We start from the raw sequence: 18,093 nt of genomic DNA, 5'->3' as shown, positions 1-18,093 counted from the left end.
CTGTGTGTTTTACAAGCCCTTAAAGAGTCCCTCCACGCCCTCCCTCATGTAAGGTAGAGGTAATAGTATATCCATGGTTACTTGGGGATTATGCGACTTGATTTGTGAATTTCCTAGTACTGTGCTTGCTTTTAAATGTTGGACAGAATATTATCTGCATATACTTAAATTTTTATCTTATTTGGAATGGTAATCACAATTTCTCTTTCTAATTGAAAAAAAGTTTTAAGTTGAATTTTCAAATGTGTGTTACCTCAGAGTGTTTTAAAATAGTAGTGATACTGCATACGCACATGAAAGTACTCTTTTTTTTTTTTCTTCTTTCCTTTCTGACTTTTATATCACAGGGCCCCTCGATTTAAAGGCTGCCAACAGCAGGACAGTCAGGAGCTTCTTCATTATCTGCTGGATGCAGTGAGGATAGAAGAGACAAAGGTCAGGTTTCTCCATCATTTTCTTTTAATAAGAAGACCAGAACGGTCTGATTATATATTGACTTTAAAGCATGGTTGAGCATTAGATTGGTTGTTTTAAAACTCTCTTGTGTATTCTTTTCTGGTATAGGACTATTTTTTCACCCTTTCATAATTTTCTGGCCCTTTATTAGTTAGTACCCTTTAGCTGCAGAGAAGAAATGAATTCAAACTAGCTTAAGAAAAATTACTAATGTGTGACTACAAGTGTAGGGGGAGATAAGGTGAGGCTGAGGAAGAGACTGGAAGGTTGTCAACGATCTAGAACGTAATCTCTCTCTGAGGAAATGACGTGGTAGTGGGGTCTGACCTCCTCTGTTTACACAAAGGAGGAGAATCCAACTCCACACCAGCCCTGGGCTTCTTTATTGCCCCAACGCACAGGTCAGACAGACCTCCACCCTCCATCCTTCTTTAACCCTATTCTGACACCAACTATTTCTCCTACAGTACTCTACTCTGCTGGGTTTAATAATCCCTTGCAGTGACCACACAATACTTACTGCCAGTACTAACAGTTATGGGCATTTTTTAGGGAAGTTAACAGGTTACCACAGGCTGAGATCAGAAAGCATTAAAAATAGTCATTGGTCCACAGTAGCACCTGTTGGTAGGCAGCAGTCAAATCTTCCTCTGGTCCACATTCACACCATCCCTCTGTTTCCATAGCCCAAGAAGCCCTCTTGAGGCACATCCTCACCGTCCTGTGGACTCAGTAGTGTGGCTCCCTGCTTTGTTTTGCTGTGACTCCACGTTTACGCAGGGATCTTGCATGTGTTCCGTCAGTGGCTCTTTTCTCTTGGTGGACATAGGAATCTCTGTACTTGTTTCTGAGATGGCTTTCTTATACCCAGAGAAATGGCAAAACTGACCAATCTATGCGTTAGAGTCTTCTACACCCTATTTGCATGGTCCCACCAGTAACTGGCAGGAATTATTGTGGCTATGGATGGAAGAACCGTACTAACCAATTTCTCACTCACCACAATTTCCTCACTTCTCAGGCTCTGTAGAGTGTTTTTGTTTGCCATTCTGCAAATAACTTCTCTGTCTGAATGGTAGAGCACAACCACTATTGCTTCTGTGGCAGCACATTGCAAAAATCCGTTCCAACTGACTTAAGTTTGCATGTTACAGTTAGAATTCTCCCTTCAGAGCTGAACTGGCTGTGGATTTCAATTCTAAATTGCAGTGAGAGAGAGAAACTTTATTATCCTCTATTTTATAGGGTTTACACGGATCAGTACCAAATTTGGTTCAGTAACTTTGTTGTATATCTGAACACTTCAAAAAGTTCATGAAAAATGGTTAATTTTATTGTTAAGAATATACATAGCAACATTTACACCAATTCAGCAGTTTCTACATGTGACATTATGCCAGGGATTACAGGTGTGTGCCCATTCTCATCCTCCTTTTTCTGAGTGGTACCTCCCCCTTAACATAAAGGCACTGCTCCTAAGTTTCTCTCTGATGTATTCCTGTAGTAGCAAGATGAAGAAAGGTTGTATTGTCTTTGTGTTACGAATAGTAAATGTATCACGACACTCTTGAGTCTACAGATACTAGGGGGAAGTAAAAAAAAATGTATCGTTACAAAGTTCTTATTCTTAAAAAACAAATGTTCCAAAATTTGGTATTGTTTCTTGACCTATCTTCAATCTAGGTCTATAAACTTTGAAGCCAGTGTTGCCATCTCTAAACAATCCCAAAGTATTTGGTGCTGCTCAATTTACACCACACCAAAACGGGAGTGTTAGCGTTCTCAAGGGGCCCAAATCATGTTCCTTTTCAATGTTCTTTGAGTTTTAGGCACAAAAAGAAATGTGTATATCTGGGCCCTAGGGGGAAGTTCTCATAGGACAGCCCCAGCTATTCAAGAAGAATGAAGAGGTACGTTATCGTGATGGGAATAAATTCCACACTGCAACTCCCCTGGCCTTTTTGTCACCCACGCAGATTTCAGCTCATTAAATGTTTTTTATCATAAGCCTCCATGATCTTTGTGTCCTTTGAGAAGATCTCTCAAGATTCCTCTTTTGGAATCCTTGATACCAGTTGTTATCACCTTGTAAGCTGACTTCTCTGCTTTGAATGTAACTGGCCCAGAAGATCTTGCTGGAGGATGTGGTTTTGATTGGACCTTTTTTTGAAGGCATTCAGACAAAACCGAGACGGGTGTAATTCCAGTAGAACTTGTCTATAGCCTAGCCATCCACTGATCACCGAGACATGCTTAAATACATTTTGTGTTGGGAAACTCTGCATCAATGAACCCCAGTGGCAATGCTGTTTGACTTACCCTCATAGGAGTCCAGTACGGTTTTTGTAGTGGGTGGCTAGGATGATGTCTTTCCTTAGGGTTGGCAGGAATATGTTTGCTATATGTTCATCAGCTATTGTAACTGGAATGAAAAGTTAGCTCTGTGCAGTTTTTGCCTGTTGATATTACAAATAAAACAATGAACCCTGTCCCTGTCACCCCTCTCCCCACGTCATATCACTTGATGGCTAGCACTGTTGCAATTAAATGACTTTTTGTGTTCTGATGGTGCATTAGGATGCACAGTTCCTTAGAAACGCAGGCAGTGCGACAGGAAACATTGGCTTTGATTGCTCTTATCTTCCTCAATTTGAGGGCTTTCGATGGAGCGACAAAATTGAAATGTCAAGTCTGTGACTCTATTCAGCCTTGTAAGCAAGGACAGTCAGGGCGGTCAGGTACAGTGAGTACCCACTGAGCTGCATTGTGTGGCCTGGGAACGCCACAGCTGTCAGCCGGACTGCTATTGGAGCGTGTAGCAGCCATGTGTTTTTTGATTGAATAAAGGCTACAGTGCAATGCCTGAAACCAGAATCTTTTGGTAATGATTAAAAATCATTGGCCTAACTTTATTTGGCTTTACTAAGTCCATGTCTTATCAGTATAAACCTGAGGAATAGATATATTTTGCTGAATAGAATGCTAACCGGGTCACTCACACAGAAATGGTCAGTTTATTTATTTTTTTAATGTGGAAAAATAGGAAATCAAGTCTTATTACAGGAAGTTTTCAGTAAGAAATCTTTTCATTTACCAGATATGTGCCCCTTTGGATTTTTTCCCAAAGTTAATAATTCAAGTAGTTTACTGTTTTTGCTCGTTTTAGAGTGTGTTATCACAGGCTACATTTCAGAGTATACCAAAGGCCCTTTAAATCAGTCCTATTAGAAGTTGTGTCTGAATTTGTAAAAAGTTCAAATTGTAGAATTTAGAGTTAGTGATTTCTACATTGAGATACAGTTTCTTTTACTTGCTAGAGAACATATTTACACTTATATTAAATAATTACAGGTGAACAGTGATGTCTGGAATTTTTCATTTATCTATTAAATATTTCTCTTGTATGGAATTTATACCATAAATTGTTTTAGTTCTTTTTGCAGAGTGCAAATTTAGGAAATACCTGAAATAAATCATGTCTGACTTATTGAAACTGAGTTAGAGATTGTTTCAATATGTAATAGTTTCTGGGAAACATTGTGTGGACTGCCTTAGCATGTGCTTGTGTTTCAGGACCGTGTGGTATGGTATGAATTGCTGCATGCTTACTCTTACACGCTGTTTCGTAGATACTTAAGTGTTTTGAATCTTGCATTAACTCTCAGAGTACACTTGCAGAATACAGTTCTAGAAATGTAACATACTGATGAAAAGCCAAATAAATAAATGAAACTTGGAAAAAATAAAAAAATAAAAAAAAATAAATGAAACTTGGTTTCACAATTTTGGGGAAAATTAGAATCTTATCAAACTTCTCGTATATACACGAGGATGTATACAAATACGCATACAGCGTAAAGCATGGTAAAGAGAAATGCCATTTGCCACTAACACTGTTCCCCAACTCCAAATTAAAAAATGGAATATTGTAAGGACCTGAGAAGTATCCTCTTCCTTTCTAAACACTTCTTCTCTTTCCTTCATCATAGGCAACACTGTTTTGACTTTTACAGAAATAATTCCATTTTCAAGGAATAATTTTGAGAATTATCTGTAATGGCTTATGCAATAAGTTGTATAGCTTTGCAGAACTGGTTAGCAAGCAGAAACCTACAGCCATCAGTAGATGAAGGTTCACCCCCCCAAAAAGGAAGTCTTTGAAGAGTATTTGGAATCTGGTCTGGCTTTGCCTTCCCACAGAGTTTACAAGAGCTCTTTTTTGGGAAAGTCAGTGGGCAAGATCCTGAATGTTCAGTGGGCCAGGCTTGTGAAAGTCTGCTGCCGGCAGAGCTATGGGGGAAACCAGGTACTAGTTCTTTGTCCCAAAGTTTAGAGGGATAGTGGGCTACATAAACATTTTCTCATTTAGCTATTACACAGTCCTTGTTTCTTTCCGTGCCATTTTCTCTTTTAAAAAGCAAAACCAAAACCATTGTCATAGAGTGGGTTCCAACTCATAGTGACCCTGTATAGGGTTTCCTAAGCTGTAAATCTTTACTAGAGCACGTTATCGCCTTCATAGTCTTCTGCGGAGCAGCTAGTGGCTTTGAACCATCAACCTTGGTAACAGCCCAACACTTAACCAGCAGCACCATTTAGTTGCGATTATAAGCAGTATTTTCTTTCGTTATACCTTCTGAATGTTCTGGTTTTTATTTGTGGTGTGTGAAGGTTAATGATGTAATTATTTTCATATGCCCCAGTAATAAATCCTCTTGTTATTTGGAGTTTTCATATGGTTTGACTTTTTCAAGTAAACAATCATATCGTCTGCAAACAATTTTACCTTCTTTACAACTTTTGTACCTGTGGGACTTATTTTGCTATCCAGGTTTATTGACCAAAGCTGTAACGCAACACTGAATAATAGTAAAGACCTCATTGGTAGAGCTCTGACTTAACATTTTTTTAAAAAAAGAACTATCAGTATGATGGCTTATATGAATAGATTTCCTGATTTCCCCCCTCTTATTTTTTTAATGGTTGCTGTATTGATTGCTTGTGTCTCAAGTACAGTTTTTGCATAAGTGACATTGATATGTGTTGTTGCAAGCTTTGTCAGTTTGGGGTACTATTATGCTTTCTGAAAGTCATTTGGAAGTTTGTTTCCCTTTTCCTATGCTCTGCAACGTAGGTTTGGTACATTTCTCTGTGACATTGTTCGGGCTTGCCGCTGTCATGTAGTAGTATTTAACAGAATTCCTCTTCCCCTCTCCCATCAAAGGCGGTAGGTTTCTGTGTCTCTGGGGGTGAGAGAATTGTGCTTCCCTAGACCATTACCTGTTTCTCCCAAGATTTCAAGTTTAATGACCACAAGCATCCAACAAAGTAGTCACTTGTGATTATTTAAAATGTGTTGATTGTGTATGTGGGGGGGGGTTCCCTATTTTGTGGGTGTGATGTATATGCGTTCCCCCATTATCTTGCTTAGGATTAGTTAGTGGATTTATTCCTTCCTCCACACACACCCTCCAGAAATGCCTATGTATTTACTTTAGCCTCAATTATTTTTCCTTCTACTTTTCCCGTTTTGATGTTCTTTTTCTAAATTTTTATATTGGTGTTAATCCATTTATTTTTATCATTTTCAATTTATTTAAGTATGTAAGACTGAGTTCATTAGAAAAACATCTCAGATTTAGATATGTATTGGTTTTCTTGTTCTCTGGAAAATGTCTGCAAATTAGGTAAGTAGTTTCCTTTTGACCTTGCAGTTTTTTAAGAGCAGGATTGCTCATTTTCACATATGGAAGCATAGTTCTGAAAATAGTTTCGTGTATTAAAACCTGTGATTAAGATTTTCCTCAAAATACTAGTAATATCTCTTGAAGAATAATTAATAAACTCCCCCTTAATGTCACTGTAACAATGTGGATTAGAGAAAACTACACTCACTCACTAATTAAAAACTCAGTTAATATAAAAGATGATTATTTTTTAACTTAAATCTTTATTCTTGGAATATGTAATTCTGTTTCCCTCTGAAAGTTTTCTCTGAGGAAAGGACTTTTTTTTTCCATTAAAAAAAAAATTTTACAGACTAGGAGCTGAGATCCACATTGTACCTTACTGTTTAATTATGCAGGTGAAACCTCTGTTAATGAACCAGATTCTATTCAAATGAACACAAAGTCTTGCACTGAATGGTAACACTCTAGTGTAGATATTTTAGAAAATGCTCATTAACTCTGTTTTACAGAGGATACAAGCCAGCATTCTGAAAGCATTTAATAATCCAACTACTAAGACTGCTGATGATGAAACGAGAAAAAAAGTCAAAGGTATGTTGACTCTGTTAAGAACAACATATTAAATGTTTTTTGTTGGGAGAAAAGCTAGCTGAGCATATGTGGACGAATTCTCTCAAGTACTGGCCTTGAAAGAGAAGTTCCCTTCCTCCAGTGGCTGCAAAGTCCTCTAGTGGGACATGAAAACCGGGAGAGTTCTTAGGAGTAAAACTAGTATCAAACATTCAGATCACCCTGAAAGGCCTAGGGCCCAGAGAAGTTGCAAGCAGCAGCCTACCTTGAGAAGTTCCCTTCACTCTACTGAACCATTGTGGAGCTGATAAATTGCTTACATGCTTCAGCAACTCCTGCAAGGAAGTCACTGATTAAAGAACACACTAGAAGTCAAGAACATGTGCACGGTTGGCTTCCTCAGTGTTGACTCTTCTTCAGCCAAATGATGAGGTGAAAACAATGATTTTCTAATCAAAGCTGATTGTTTCTAATTACCCAGATTGAAAGGTGGCATTATATCTCGCGTCATCAGTGATGTACTGTGCCAGTGACGGCCGGAAGCATATATTCTGTTGAGAGGTTAACTCATGGTAGTCTGTTTTTAAGAGACATTTAAATGTTTTTTTTAATCATTTTATTAGGGGCTCATACAACTCATCACAATCCATTTAAATGTTTTTAAGAGACATTTAAGCATATTTTGTTCTTGTTTCTTAAATATTTTTGCCCTTTTACTATGTACCTATTACATGTGTATAATTTGTAAGCAAATATACACTGTGGTTGTGCATCCCAACCACAGTGTATATTTATATACACTGATGTTATAATTAAGAGTTCGGGATTTTTAATAATGTGAATGCCTGTGTAGTTTTGGTTCTTCTGTGTTGGGATAGTGCCATCTAGTGCACGTTTAGAGTAACAGGCCTGGTTTTCTTTCCAACTTTATAATCTTTCTTTCAATCCCTTGGGCAGTTTTTCTTAATGAAATGTCTTCATTTCCCATACTATTTATAAAAAAAATATGTATATCACTAATTGAGTTTTTAACTGCCCGTGTTGATCTCTCATCTTGTTATATTTCCTTGCTTTTTGCTGTTCCCACAGCCTTGACCCTGGCATCTGTGGCCCTATAGGCATACTCCCCTTCCTATTCCTCCATGTACTCTGGGTTACATGCAGTAGCCGAAAAGGTTTAATGGAAGCAGTTGAGATTTGTTATGAGTAGTTTTCATTGCCCTATTTATTTTGCCTTTTTAAATAACACTTCATTATTTCCTGGAGACTACTATAGCTGATAGTCATATTTTTTTCTTAAAAGTATAAAGGAAAAAATAAATTTATATAGTAATTTAATATGTTATTTAAATGCAATAAGGGACAACTGCCTTATTGCTACTGCTTTGGGGTAAACAAAGTAGCATAAAATATCGTTTGATTGATGGTTGATAATGGTTTTTTTTTGTGTTAAAAAGTATTGTTTTTACAGCATATGGAAAAGAAGGTGTGAAAATGAATTTCATAGATCGGATATTTATTGGTGAATTAACTAGCACGGTCATGTGTGAAGAATGTGCAAATGTAGGTACTTTAGAATTCACATAAACATGGAATAGATTACACACTGGTTGTAGTATGGGTTTTATTCACATGTGATTATCAGCAGTCATTTTATTTATCTGTGATAGGTGACTACATAATAGTTCTCGACAGTCTTTACAACACTATACTTTTCATTATTAAAAGTAAATATGATTTATCTATATATATTCAAGTAAATGTGTTTATACATATTTCTTTATTTTTACTCTCTCCAAACCTGTGAGGTGCATCTAGACCAGTGGTTCTCAACCTTCCCAATGCCGCGACCCTTTAATACAGTTCCTCATGTTCTGGTGACCCCCAACCATCAGAAATACGTATTTTCCAATTTTCTTAGGTGGCCACTGTGAAAGGGTCATTAACCCCCAAAGGGGTCGCAACCCACAGGTTGAGAACTGTTGATCTAGACTATCTTAACATGCACAAATGTACTAGCCACCTGTTAGGGTCAGATTGCGATAAGCTTGTGTGGAGAGAGATACTGTGTGTCCCGTGGCAGTGCGCTCAGCTGTCATTCTAATATAAGTGCAGTAATGAACTTCAGGGGATCTGCTCTCATTCGACTTGAAGTTTATATTTATGTGACTTGTTGGCTTTTTGGTTGCTGATGACTCATTTTTAAAATTAGTAATAATTTTCATTTTGAAAGTCTCCTGTACTTGAACAGCTTAAAAAGGCACATTTATATATTTATTTATTTTTTAACATTTATATATTTATAGGGTTGTTTGTTTGGTTTTTTTTGTAGGTTTTCAGTTTGCTTGGTAGTTAGTATTTCTGAAAGTGAAATGCTTTGAATATGAGCTTTAAACTTTTGTTAGATTTTGATGATGACAGAAAATTTCAATGTCCATTACTTTGTTCCAGATTAAGGAGTACTTTTCTATTCTCTGTAGATTTGTAGAAGCAGGGTTGTGTAAATATCTTCTGCTGGCCTGCCACTGAAGCACAAAATAGTATGCATTATTTAAATTTGTACAATATTCAAAATAGAAATTGATTTCTCCATCACAAGTCGGAGAGTATCTTTGAAAGCAGAATTATCTCCTCTGCAAAATAATTAAGTTCTCTTTTTTTGGTAGCTTTTTCTTAACATTTCATACCTTAGCCATGTTACTGTACTAAACAGACATGTGTTCAGTGTAAGGAATCGTGGCAGCATGGTGGGTTACCTGTTGGGCTGCTACGGAAAGGTCTGCCACTCGAAGCTCACAGCCACTTGGTGAAAGAGGAGACGTTCTCTTCTCCTTCCCACAGAGATTCATAGCCCTGGAAACCCAGAGGGGCTGTCCTACGGGGTCACCATTATTTGGAATGAACTCAGTGGCAGTTGGAATGAACTCAATGGTTTTTGAAGTTTCAGTATTTTTCATCAGTTTTACTAAATGTAGCTATTTGAAGTTACTTCAGGAATTAATCATTGATGATACTGTAAAATTAAATTTGGCTATACACATTGAAGTTTTTAAATAACTTAGTTTTATTAACATTATGGGCAGCTATACCCAATTAAATCACTATTCTTTCTAGGAGAATTTCAAACTTAAAACTGTTAAGTTGCCTGGGAAAGTAGATATCTTTTTTTTAAGAGTTGGCAAATGATATTGACTGTATTAGAATTCTAATTGTTTTGCTCTATCTACTTTCTTTTAAGATTTCCATGACGAGCGACTCTTTCATTGATATTTCACTTCCTATAATAGAAGAAAGGGTAAGGATAAGAAGACTAACACTGAGGTTTTATGAAGAACATTCATTGATTCATTCAGACATTTATTGACAACTAGCAGATATTGGGGGTTATTTATTTTATTTTTTTAAAAACTAAAATAGGAAAAGAAACATTTATTTTAAAGAAAAAAAATTCCAAAATTGTTTGCTAAAAAAACTGCATTTTTGTGATTACGTTTATTGGAAGGGTGGGATAAAAATTAAAATGTCATTTAGTTTAGAGTAGCAAACTAATTATTTCAGGAAAGGATGAATCAATCCTTGGTTACTTCTGAGCATCAAAGTTTACGTAGGTTTCTCTTCGGAACACAGCCTCCATTCAGGAGGCCCCTCTCCTCCCGCTGAACAGATTCTTGGTTTCAGCCAACTCTCAGCGGAGGGGCTGAACAACACCGTCACCCCGCACAAAGAGGATTGGGATATTCCCTTTCGTTGATTTATATATCTCGTCATACGTCTCTTCATCAGTTTCTATAGTAGTCACAGTTTCTTCCACATCTCCCAGTATCATACTTAAATGCTGATCATCAGCATGCAGTCCTCCTCGAAGCTCTCGGTCATTTCGCATTTTCACATCAATGCCTTCATCCAGGCTGAGCCCAATGAGATCCAGAGGCTCCTCTGCTGTGTTGGTAGTTTGTTGCTGGTCCACATCGTCCACCATGTTTCAAATTCTCGGGGGTTATTTTTTATGTATATAATAATTGAGTTTGTTTTAATATAGTGTGTTTATTAGGATTTGTCTGTGTGTGTAAAGTTTAGTGTTTACTCTCAAAGTGATACCCTATATTTTGTATTTTGAGAGTTAATATTCAAGAAATTGTATTTTTATATTTTAAGTGAACTAGAAATGTTAGGAAGTAGATGGTATCCAGAATTTATGTGCTAAAGCAGTTTTATGGTAAACATGTGACATCTTTATAGGTTTCAAAACATGTGCTCTTGGGAAGAATGAGTAAATCGAGAAGTTCACAGGAGCCAGATCGTGGTCAGAACAGTGGCACTATTACTGCAGGAAATACTCATCAGTCCAAAGCCATCAAGAAGCATTTTTCATCGAAAGATAAAGTAAGATTATGTACATTTGTTAGACAATTTTTAAAAATATATTTTTAATAACTTAAGGACATTTTCAACCATTTCACAGAAATAGAGACAATTATATAATAAACTCTCTGGGACCCGTTACTCAACTTTATAATGGTCAACCCACATTACATTTCAATCCCTTCCTTATCCTAGAATTTTTTGGAAATAAATCCCACATATTTATATCTTGAGAAGGTAAATAAAAAATCATAGTCAAGATACCATTATCACACCTAAAAACATGAATACCTTCCTGATAACACTAAGCATCAAACCATTATTTATAGTTCTGATGATGTCTCAGAAATACTTGTATTTTGGTTTTGCTTTTTAAAAGTTAATTTGTATATAGGATCTAAAAATGGTCTGTTGATTGTAATTGATTGCTGTGTTTCATATTTTTAATCTATAGATTTCCTACATTCCCACATTCAACATGTTGTTTTTGTAATTCATGTTGTTACTGCCTCTAAGTCTGATCCCTTGTGTCCCCTCTGAGATCGTTAGATTAGAGGCCTGGTTAGGTTCAGGCTGACTGATTAGTGGCATTCAAGTGCTGTAGGAAGTGATTCTTGACAGCTCTCTTTCCTTCCTGCTACTAGTCATTGGTGACCATCATCTAGAACTGTTACTGCACCAGGGGCCGGCCTGGCCGCTGAATCATTCCGTATAAAACTTAGTAAATCCCACTTCTTCCAGGACATGATTTTACTAATGTGGCAGATTAGCATATTACCAGACTTAGCATGCTGTGCTACAAGATTCCTGAGTGGCACAACCACAAAAAGGACAGAATGTTTACATTAAATACAAATACTCATATCTTTGTTTCATTAACTATTTAGGGCACTTAACTATTTCAACATATGCTTTATTGAGATGAAAGTACTGGTTTAATGACAGAAGGTTTTTACCTCTTGGGAAGGTTTTAGTGAAATAACTACTAAATCATACTACAGTTACCTCATTAAAAGCTGACCAAGTTTCATATGAGGAATGGTAGTGAGACATCAGCCAAGGAGAAAGAGAAAAATGAAACCCCAAATAGTAACACAAATTCTTACATAGAGAGTTAAAAGTCGGTAGGAGGGAGGAGGTCTGTTCTTAGAATATTTTTAAAAGTGAAGACATTAGCCAAAGGAAACAATGAATGGAAATCTTTTCTTAGAAAATGGCATGGGGACATGAACGCATTAGCAGAGTGACCTGACTGCTGGAACAATCATGAAACCTTGACTGGTCTCTTCCATAGTGCCCACTCATTCCTATCCCCTCCCAAGCTCCACTCCACACTGCAATCAGAGCATGGTTGCTAAAATCACCTGGTTCCCCCATTGCCACCAGTCACCCCTAGCTCTTTGTATAAGAAAATCGGTCCATTTTTGTGTGTATTCTCCTCCACTTCCTATACAAGGACTCTGGCTTTCCCAGGGAGACTTCCATTCTTTGAACTTGGGCCTTTGAACTCACTCTCCCCTTATCTAGGGACAGTTCCATTCTCCTGCACCCTCTGCTCAATTTATGCCAGTTCCCTTGACCCACTGACCTCCAGATTGGTTATTTTCCTTTGGCTTTTATTGGGCCTGCAATAATAATTGTACCCAAACTTTGAGTTCGTACTATATTGCAGCTTATTATTCTCAGTTCTTTACCTCAGTTATATGGAGTCAAGAGATAGATTACATAGCCTGGCTAAGATCATGCAGGTGGAAGGTGTCAGACACAGGCATTTAGACAATAGCCCCTGTGTGCCCTGTCACCACAGCACTTAGCCCCCATCCGTCTTGTTTCTATTGTGATGGATTGTAAGCTCTGAGAAACTCAGTTTACATCCTCCTTACTACCACGTCTCAGGTGGCTCATTTACTGCTTGCACATGGATGGTGCTTGGGGAGAGAGGTGTGATTAAACCTATGGTGCTACCAGTGATCATAGCTAATGCTTATGTTGCTTGTTATGTGCCAAATACCACTCTAGGCATGTATATGTGTAACCGCATTTAATTCCCAAGATAGCCAGTGTAAATGGTGCTTCTGTTTTATCGATGAAGAAACTGAGATGATGAGATGTGAAGTCATTTTCTCAATGGACCCCAGCTAGGTGGCTGTAGTGACTGAATTTGCATGTGGTGGTATAGTCCACAAATCATGCTCTTACTGCTATCCCCAGATCAGCCCTGGGGATGGTAAAGCATGTGTCATATAGTTCCCAAGATTCAGAAGATGAGGAGATCTAAAACATTGATGGAAAAATGGAATTAAAAGACAGTGGAATTTTCCCACAAACTTTTGAAGCCCCCTTCCTTCGTAAACTCAATCCTTTGCCTTGATTTATAATATCGGAAAATTAAAGAAAACACTTTAAAGAAAATATCGGAAAATTAAAGAAAATATCTTTCAGTAAAGATATCTGTTATAAATCCATTAAGACCAAAATGAGAATGGAAATGGGTAATCTTATACTTTTGGACTACTAACTGCAGGGTCTGTGATTCCAACCTCCCAGTCGCCCTGAGGGAGAAAGATGAGGCCGTCTGCTCCTGTCAAGATGTGTAGAGCCTCAGAACCCTTGGCTAGGGTTCTTATGAGTCAGACTGGACTCGATGGCAATGGGTTTTGCCTTTTGGTTTTGGAGGGTAAAGGGGTTAGCTAAAATAATCTGACTCAAAAGTTCCTATAAGTGACAGATTTTTCAAATCACTTGGGAACTATTTATTAAAACATGATCAAACCCAATTCCAGATCTCCTGAATCAGAAGTTCTATATGGTTATTGCCTTGCCTGTGTTTTTATACCAACAAAAACTTTCTTGGGGTTTAGGAAACTGTTGAATTAGAAGTTAGATGAGTTGGGTTCCAGATAAAGCTATTTTCATTTATCTGTTGGCTGATTAAGAGCCCTAGCGGCATAGTGGTACCTAGTTGAGCTGCTACTGCAAGGTCAGTAGTTGGAAACCACCAGTGCTCCTTGGGAGAAGGGGCTTTCTACTCCCATGAGGAATTAGCCTGGGAAATGCACAATGGCAGCTCTACCCTGTCCAGTAGGGGCAATGTGTGTTCGTACTGACTTCGATGGCAGTGAGTTTGGTTTGGGTTTGGTTATTGGCTAATTGATCTTAGGCAAATTACTTACAATTTTTAGGTCCAAATTTTTCCACTTGACCCATATTACATGCATAATAGGAATTTGTAAAGAACAAAGTTGATATGTAAAGTCAGTCCCAGAAAGGTTATTAAAAAGTTCATAGGATATTATTATAAACTTCATTTATTTTTCATATATGCTCTAGTAGACTAAATAAATATGATGCAAATGAATGTCTAGTTTTCAGCCAGGCGTTTCAGAATACTGTGAAACACAAGAACCTAGTGTGTGAAGACTAAAAAACGAGACACAGATACTTTTTAGAATTCATCCCATTTCTTCCCTCCCTCCCCAGAACTGAAAGGGAACAGCTCTCATTATTGTATGTGATCCATAACATCTGTCCTCTGTCTCCTGTCTTCATTCTGAAGCTAAACTGTAGGGAAAGAAAGGGAAAGTTTAAGGTGGGCCTGTAGTGGGGGCGGGGGAGGATTTCACAAGTTTAAAATAATTGATTCAATCAGCTGGTGAGTATCACCAAATTTAGCTGGTTTTATCTCTGTCTTTTCACAAGAAGCAGATTTACACCATTTCATCTGATCAAAAAAGCAGTAGTTAATAGACCAAAGGAAAGCTCCATGCAAATAACACTTACTTTCAGATCTATAGCAATTGTAATGTGTCTTAATACAGATGCAATGTCCTTATGTTAGTTTTAATTTGTTTTCAAGAACTATTATTGTAGTCTAGGTAGACTACAGAAGATGGATTTTAGGGGTAGTGAGAAATAGTATCTATTTAATATTTGTGGGAAGTCTAAAATAGACTTACTGGAATTTATTTTTTTTAATTTAAATCATTTTATTGGGGGCGCATACAGGTTGGAATTTATTTTCAGTAAGGTCATAAGATTCTTTTCTCTGAAACTACTGTCAACTTACAGGATCAACCAACTCGTGACAGAAAACATAGAAGAAAGTTAGCATCCGGAGAAGAGAAAACTGCTGTTCTGTGTCCCAGGAAGGAAAACCGTGAGAGTAATGGGGATTCTCCCAAGTCTCTTGCAAGCCGCAGGAAGCCGGCTTCCGCGGCGCTGAGTGAAAGCCCCCCTGAGGACGACGACGGCAGTGAAAAGGAAGCCAGCCACTCGGAGAGTAGTGTGGATGCCGACAGTGAGGCCTCGGGGTCGGATTGTGCCGCACAGCAGGCTGCGGCGCATCCATCCAGGCACGTGTCCTGTGCGCGCACCGGTGGACTCCCCCACCGTCCATCAGCAAGTGACTTGCCCTGCCCCAAGGAAATGGACAGTGGTGATGAAGAAGTGGCTGAAGCGATTTCTGACCTTCACTTGAGCAGCAGTGTAATCGGAGAGCGAGATCTTGACAGAGAAAATCAGCCAGTAAATGTTCCAAATCATTTATGTTTTTCAGAGCAGAAGCTAAGGGTGTCTGACAACCCCCAAAATGCTTTTCAGACCCTCTCTCAGAGCTATGTAACTACTCCTAAAGAATGTTCAGTGCAGTCCTGTCTTTACCAGTTTACATCTATGGAGTTACTCATGGGGAACAACAAGCTTCTCTGCCTGAATTGTACAAAAAAGCAACAGCAACACCAAAAGGAAACCAGTTCTGCAGGTAAATAGCGCATTATTCGTTTAGTAACTGGTGGGTTATCTGATAGCAAGGGAATCCTGGTGGTTTGGTGGATTATGCGAGGTTGTTAACCACAAAGTCAGCAGTTCGAAACCACGAGCTGCTCCAGGGGAGAAATATGAGACTTTCTACTCCCCAGTTCCAGCTTTGAAAATCCACAGGGGCAGTTCTAGCCAGTCTTACAGGGTCACTCAATTCAGTGACAATGCTTTTTTGTTTTGTTGTTGTTTTTTCTTCTGATAGCAAAGATCCTAAAGCAAGGGATTTCAGAATCTGTCTCCAGACCAAGACTCGGGAACAGGGATTTTATTCATAGTGTATCTCTGAATTTAAGACATCAACTGGGCAGAGTAGATTTGCAGTCGATTATTGTTGGAATAAATTGAGGACACTAAATCCACATAATCTTATTTAGAAGCCTAGCTGTCTGAAATCTATCCAGAAGTAATAGCCCTAAAATTTATATTCCTATCACTGGTGAGATTAATGTGCTTGATAAAGAATCCCATCAATCTCTTATAAATTCATAACACAAATTATAAATTTGAACATTTCAAATAATTGTGCAATGTGAAGCCAGCAGCCTAATAGCTGTAGTTAAACATAGTAAAACAAAAATTGGGAGGTAAGAAATTTCCATTGTATCTCTAAATCAAAACCCAAAGCCACTACCTGCAAGCAGATTTCTACTCACAGCAACGTTCAGTAGGGTTTCCCAAACTAAAACTTTACAGGAACAGCCAGTCTCATCCTTCTTTCTCATCATGAATTGTGAGGTTGACTTCTGACTTTGCAATTAGTGGTCCAATACCTCACCCACAGCACAGTGCTGCCTTGATTAAAAGGAGAGACTGCTCTGGTCTTACTGACTAGTCCTTAGAGAAATAGCGCCTATGTGATTTGCACTTGGCTAATAAAAAATTGGCAGTTCAAACCCAACCAGCAGCATGATGGAAGGAAGGCCCAGTAATCAAGATTACAGCCACGAAAACCAGAGCTCTGGAACTCAATTCTACTCTAACGCATGGGGTTCCCATGTGCTGGAATCAGCTCCTTGACCTCAGGGCAGTTTTTAATTAGGGAAGTGTTTAGATGGGAGAAGGAAGAAATACTGGTTGACATTAATCCAAGGTAAATACACCATTGGCCGCATTCAAATCCTGTACTAAGTCCTTTCCAGCAGGAGCCCTAGAGTGTAATGGTGACTCACTGGGCCACTAACCACATGGTCAGCAGGTTAAAAGCACCAGCTGCTCCAAGGAAAAGAAAGGATGCCTTCTCCTCCCACAGTTGTAGGCTCGGAAACCCACAGGGGCAGTTCTATAGGGTTGCCCAACCCTGCCCTATAGGGTTGCTGTGGGTTGGAATGACTCTCTTCCTGGGCCACCATGATTTCCCATAGTGCAAGTACTTAGCATATATACTCGAGTATAAGCTGACCCGATTATCAGCTGAGGCACATAATTTTACCACAAAAACTGCATTAAAAATGTGCTGGAAAACTTGGCTTATACACGAGTATGTATGGTAACCCAATTTGTTTATTGGGATTGCTGGTAATCTTTACCTGAAAGGTATTTACAAAATTTACTGATTAGCCCCAAAAATTTTGTTGCAAGTGTCACCTGTCCTATTTGTCTTTATAAGTATGTGCCTTTAAAAAAATCTTCCTTAACTTGAGTTGATTTTCATAAAGCAGATGGGTGCCCCATAATCAGAATCCAGTTTCCTTTTTAGGCCTTTTCAAAATGTGATACGATACCTATAAGGTAGATAATATCTAATTTTGGAGTTTTACAAAAAAACATGTTATGTTTCATGCAGAAACAAAAGCAGAGGGGGTTTATACTAATGCCAGGAAGCAATTGCTCATTTCTGCTGTTCCAGCTGTCTTAATCCTCCATCTGAAAAGGTTCCATCAGGTAAGAGCCCTTGTTTTCGTTGTTAGTGTGTGTTCTGCAGAGTCCTTAGTCCGTGGAATAGTGTAAGTATTCAACTGTAATCTATTGAATGTAAACATTTGTGGGGGTTACTGGTTTTCCAGCCATCATAGTTCATAAGACTTTTCTAATTAAAAGTGCTCAATTCTCAATAGTTGAAGATTTTGGAAAGAGGAACATTCCAATCTCATGCCTCAATGAAGTGATTTTAAAAATCTGAATAAGTAATTTTAAAGTTCCTCAGGAAAAGTGAATAAGTGAAAATAGTGAAATATTGTTGAAAAAGGAATCATTTTTT

The 18,093-nt window shown here is 38.1% G+C and overlaps 2 protein-coding genes across 2 annotated transcripts in view; one reads left to right on the top strand and one right to left on the bottom strand.

The window, feature by feature from the left end:
* USP45 (ubiquitin specific peptidase 45) overlaps nt 1-18,093 on the top strand; it is a 73,277-nt gene that overhangs the window by 42,404 nt on the left and 12,780 nt on the right. Inside the window, exons 8-14 of the mRNA XM_030886735.2 lie at nt 348-435; nt 6,656-6,737; nt 8,188-8,279; nt 9,955-10,011; nt 10,956-11,099; nt 15,147-15,837; nt 17,680-17,839. Of these exons, the coding sequence (XP_030742595.2) occupies nt 348-435; nt 6,656-6,737; nt 8,188-8,279; nt 9,955-10,011; nt 10,956-11,099; nt 15,147-15,837; nt 17,680-17,839 (1,314 nt within the window). The remainder of the gene's footprint in view (nt 1-347; nt 436-6,655; nt 6,738-8,187; nt 8,280-9,954; nt 10,012-10,955; nt 11,100-15,146; nt 15,838-17,679; nt 17,840-18,093) is intronic.
* LOC101640922 (U6 snRNA-associated Sm-like protein LSm3) lies at nt 10,278-10,695 on the bottom strand. Its single transcript, XM_045294679.1, has one exon. It carries the CDS (start codon nt 10,693-10,695, stop codon nt 10,402-10,404), a length of 294 nt encoding a protein of 97 aa, XP_045150614.1. The 3' UTR covers nt 10,278-10,401.

This window comes from Echinops telfairi, unplaced genomic scaffold, assembly GCF_000313985.2.
Source record: "Echinops telfairi isolate 266 unplaced genomic scaffold, ASM31398v2 ScPeMD7_3533;HRSCAF=4204_0, whole genome shotgun sequence".
Taxonomy (NCBI): domain Eukaryota; kingdom Metazoa; phylum Chordata; class Mammalia; order Afrosoricida; family Tenrecidae; genus Echinops; species Echinops telfairi.
This window is presented reverse-complemented; position numbering and strand designations above follow the sequence as displayed.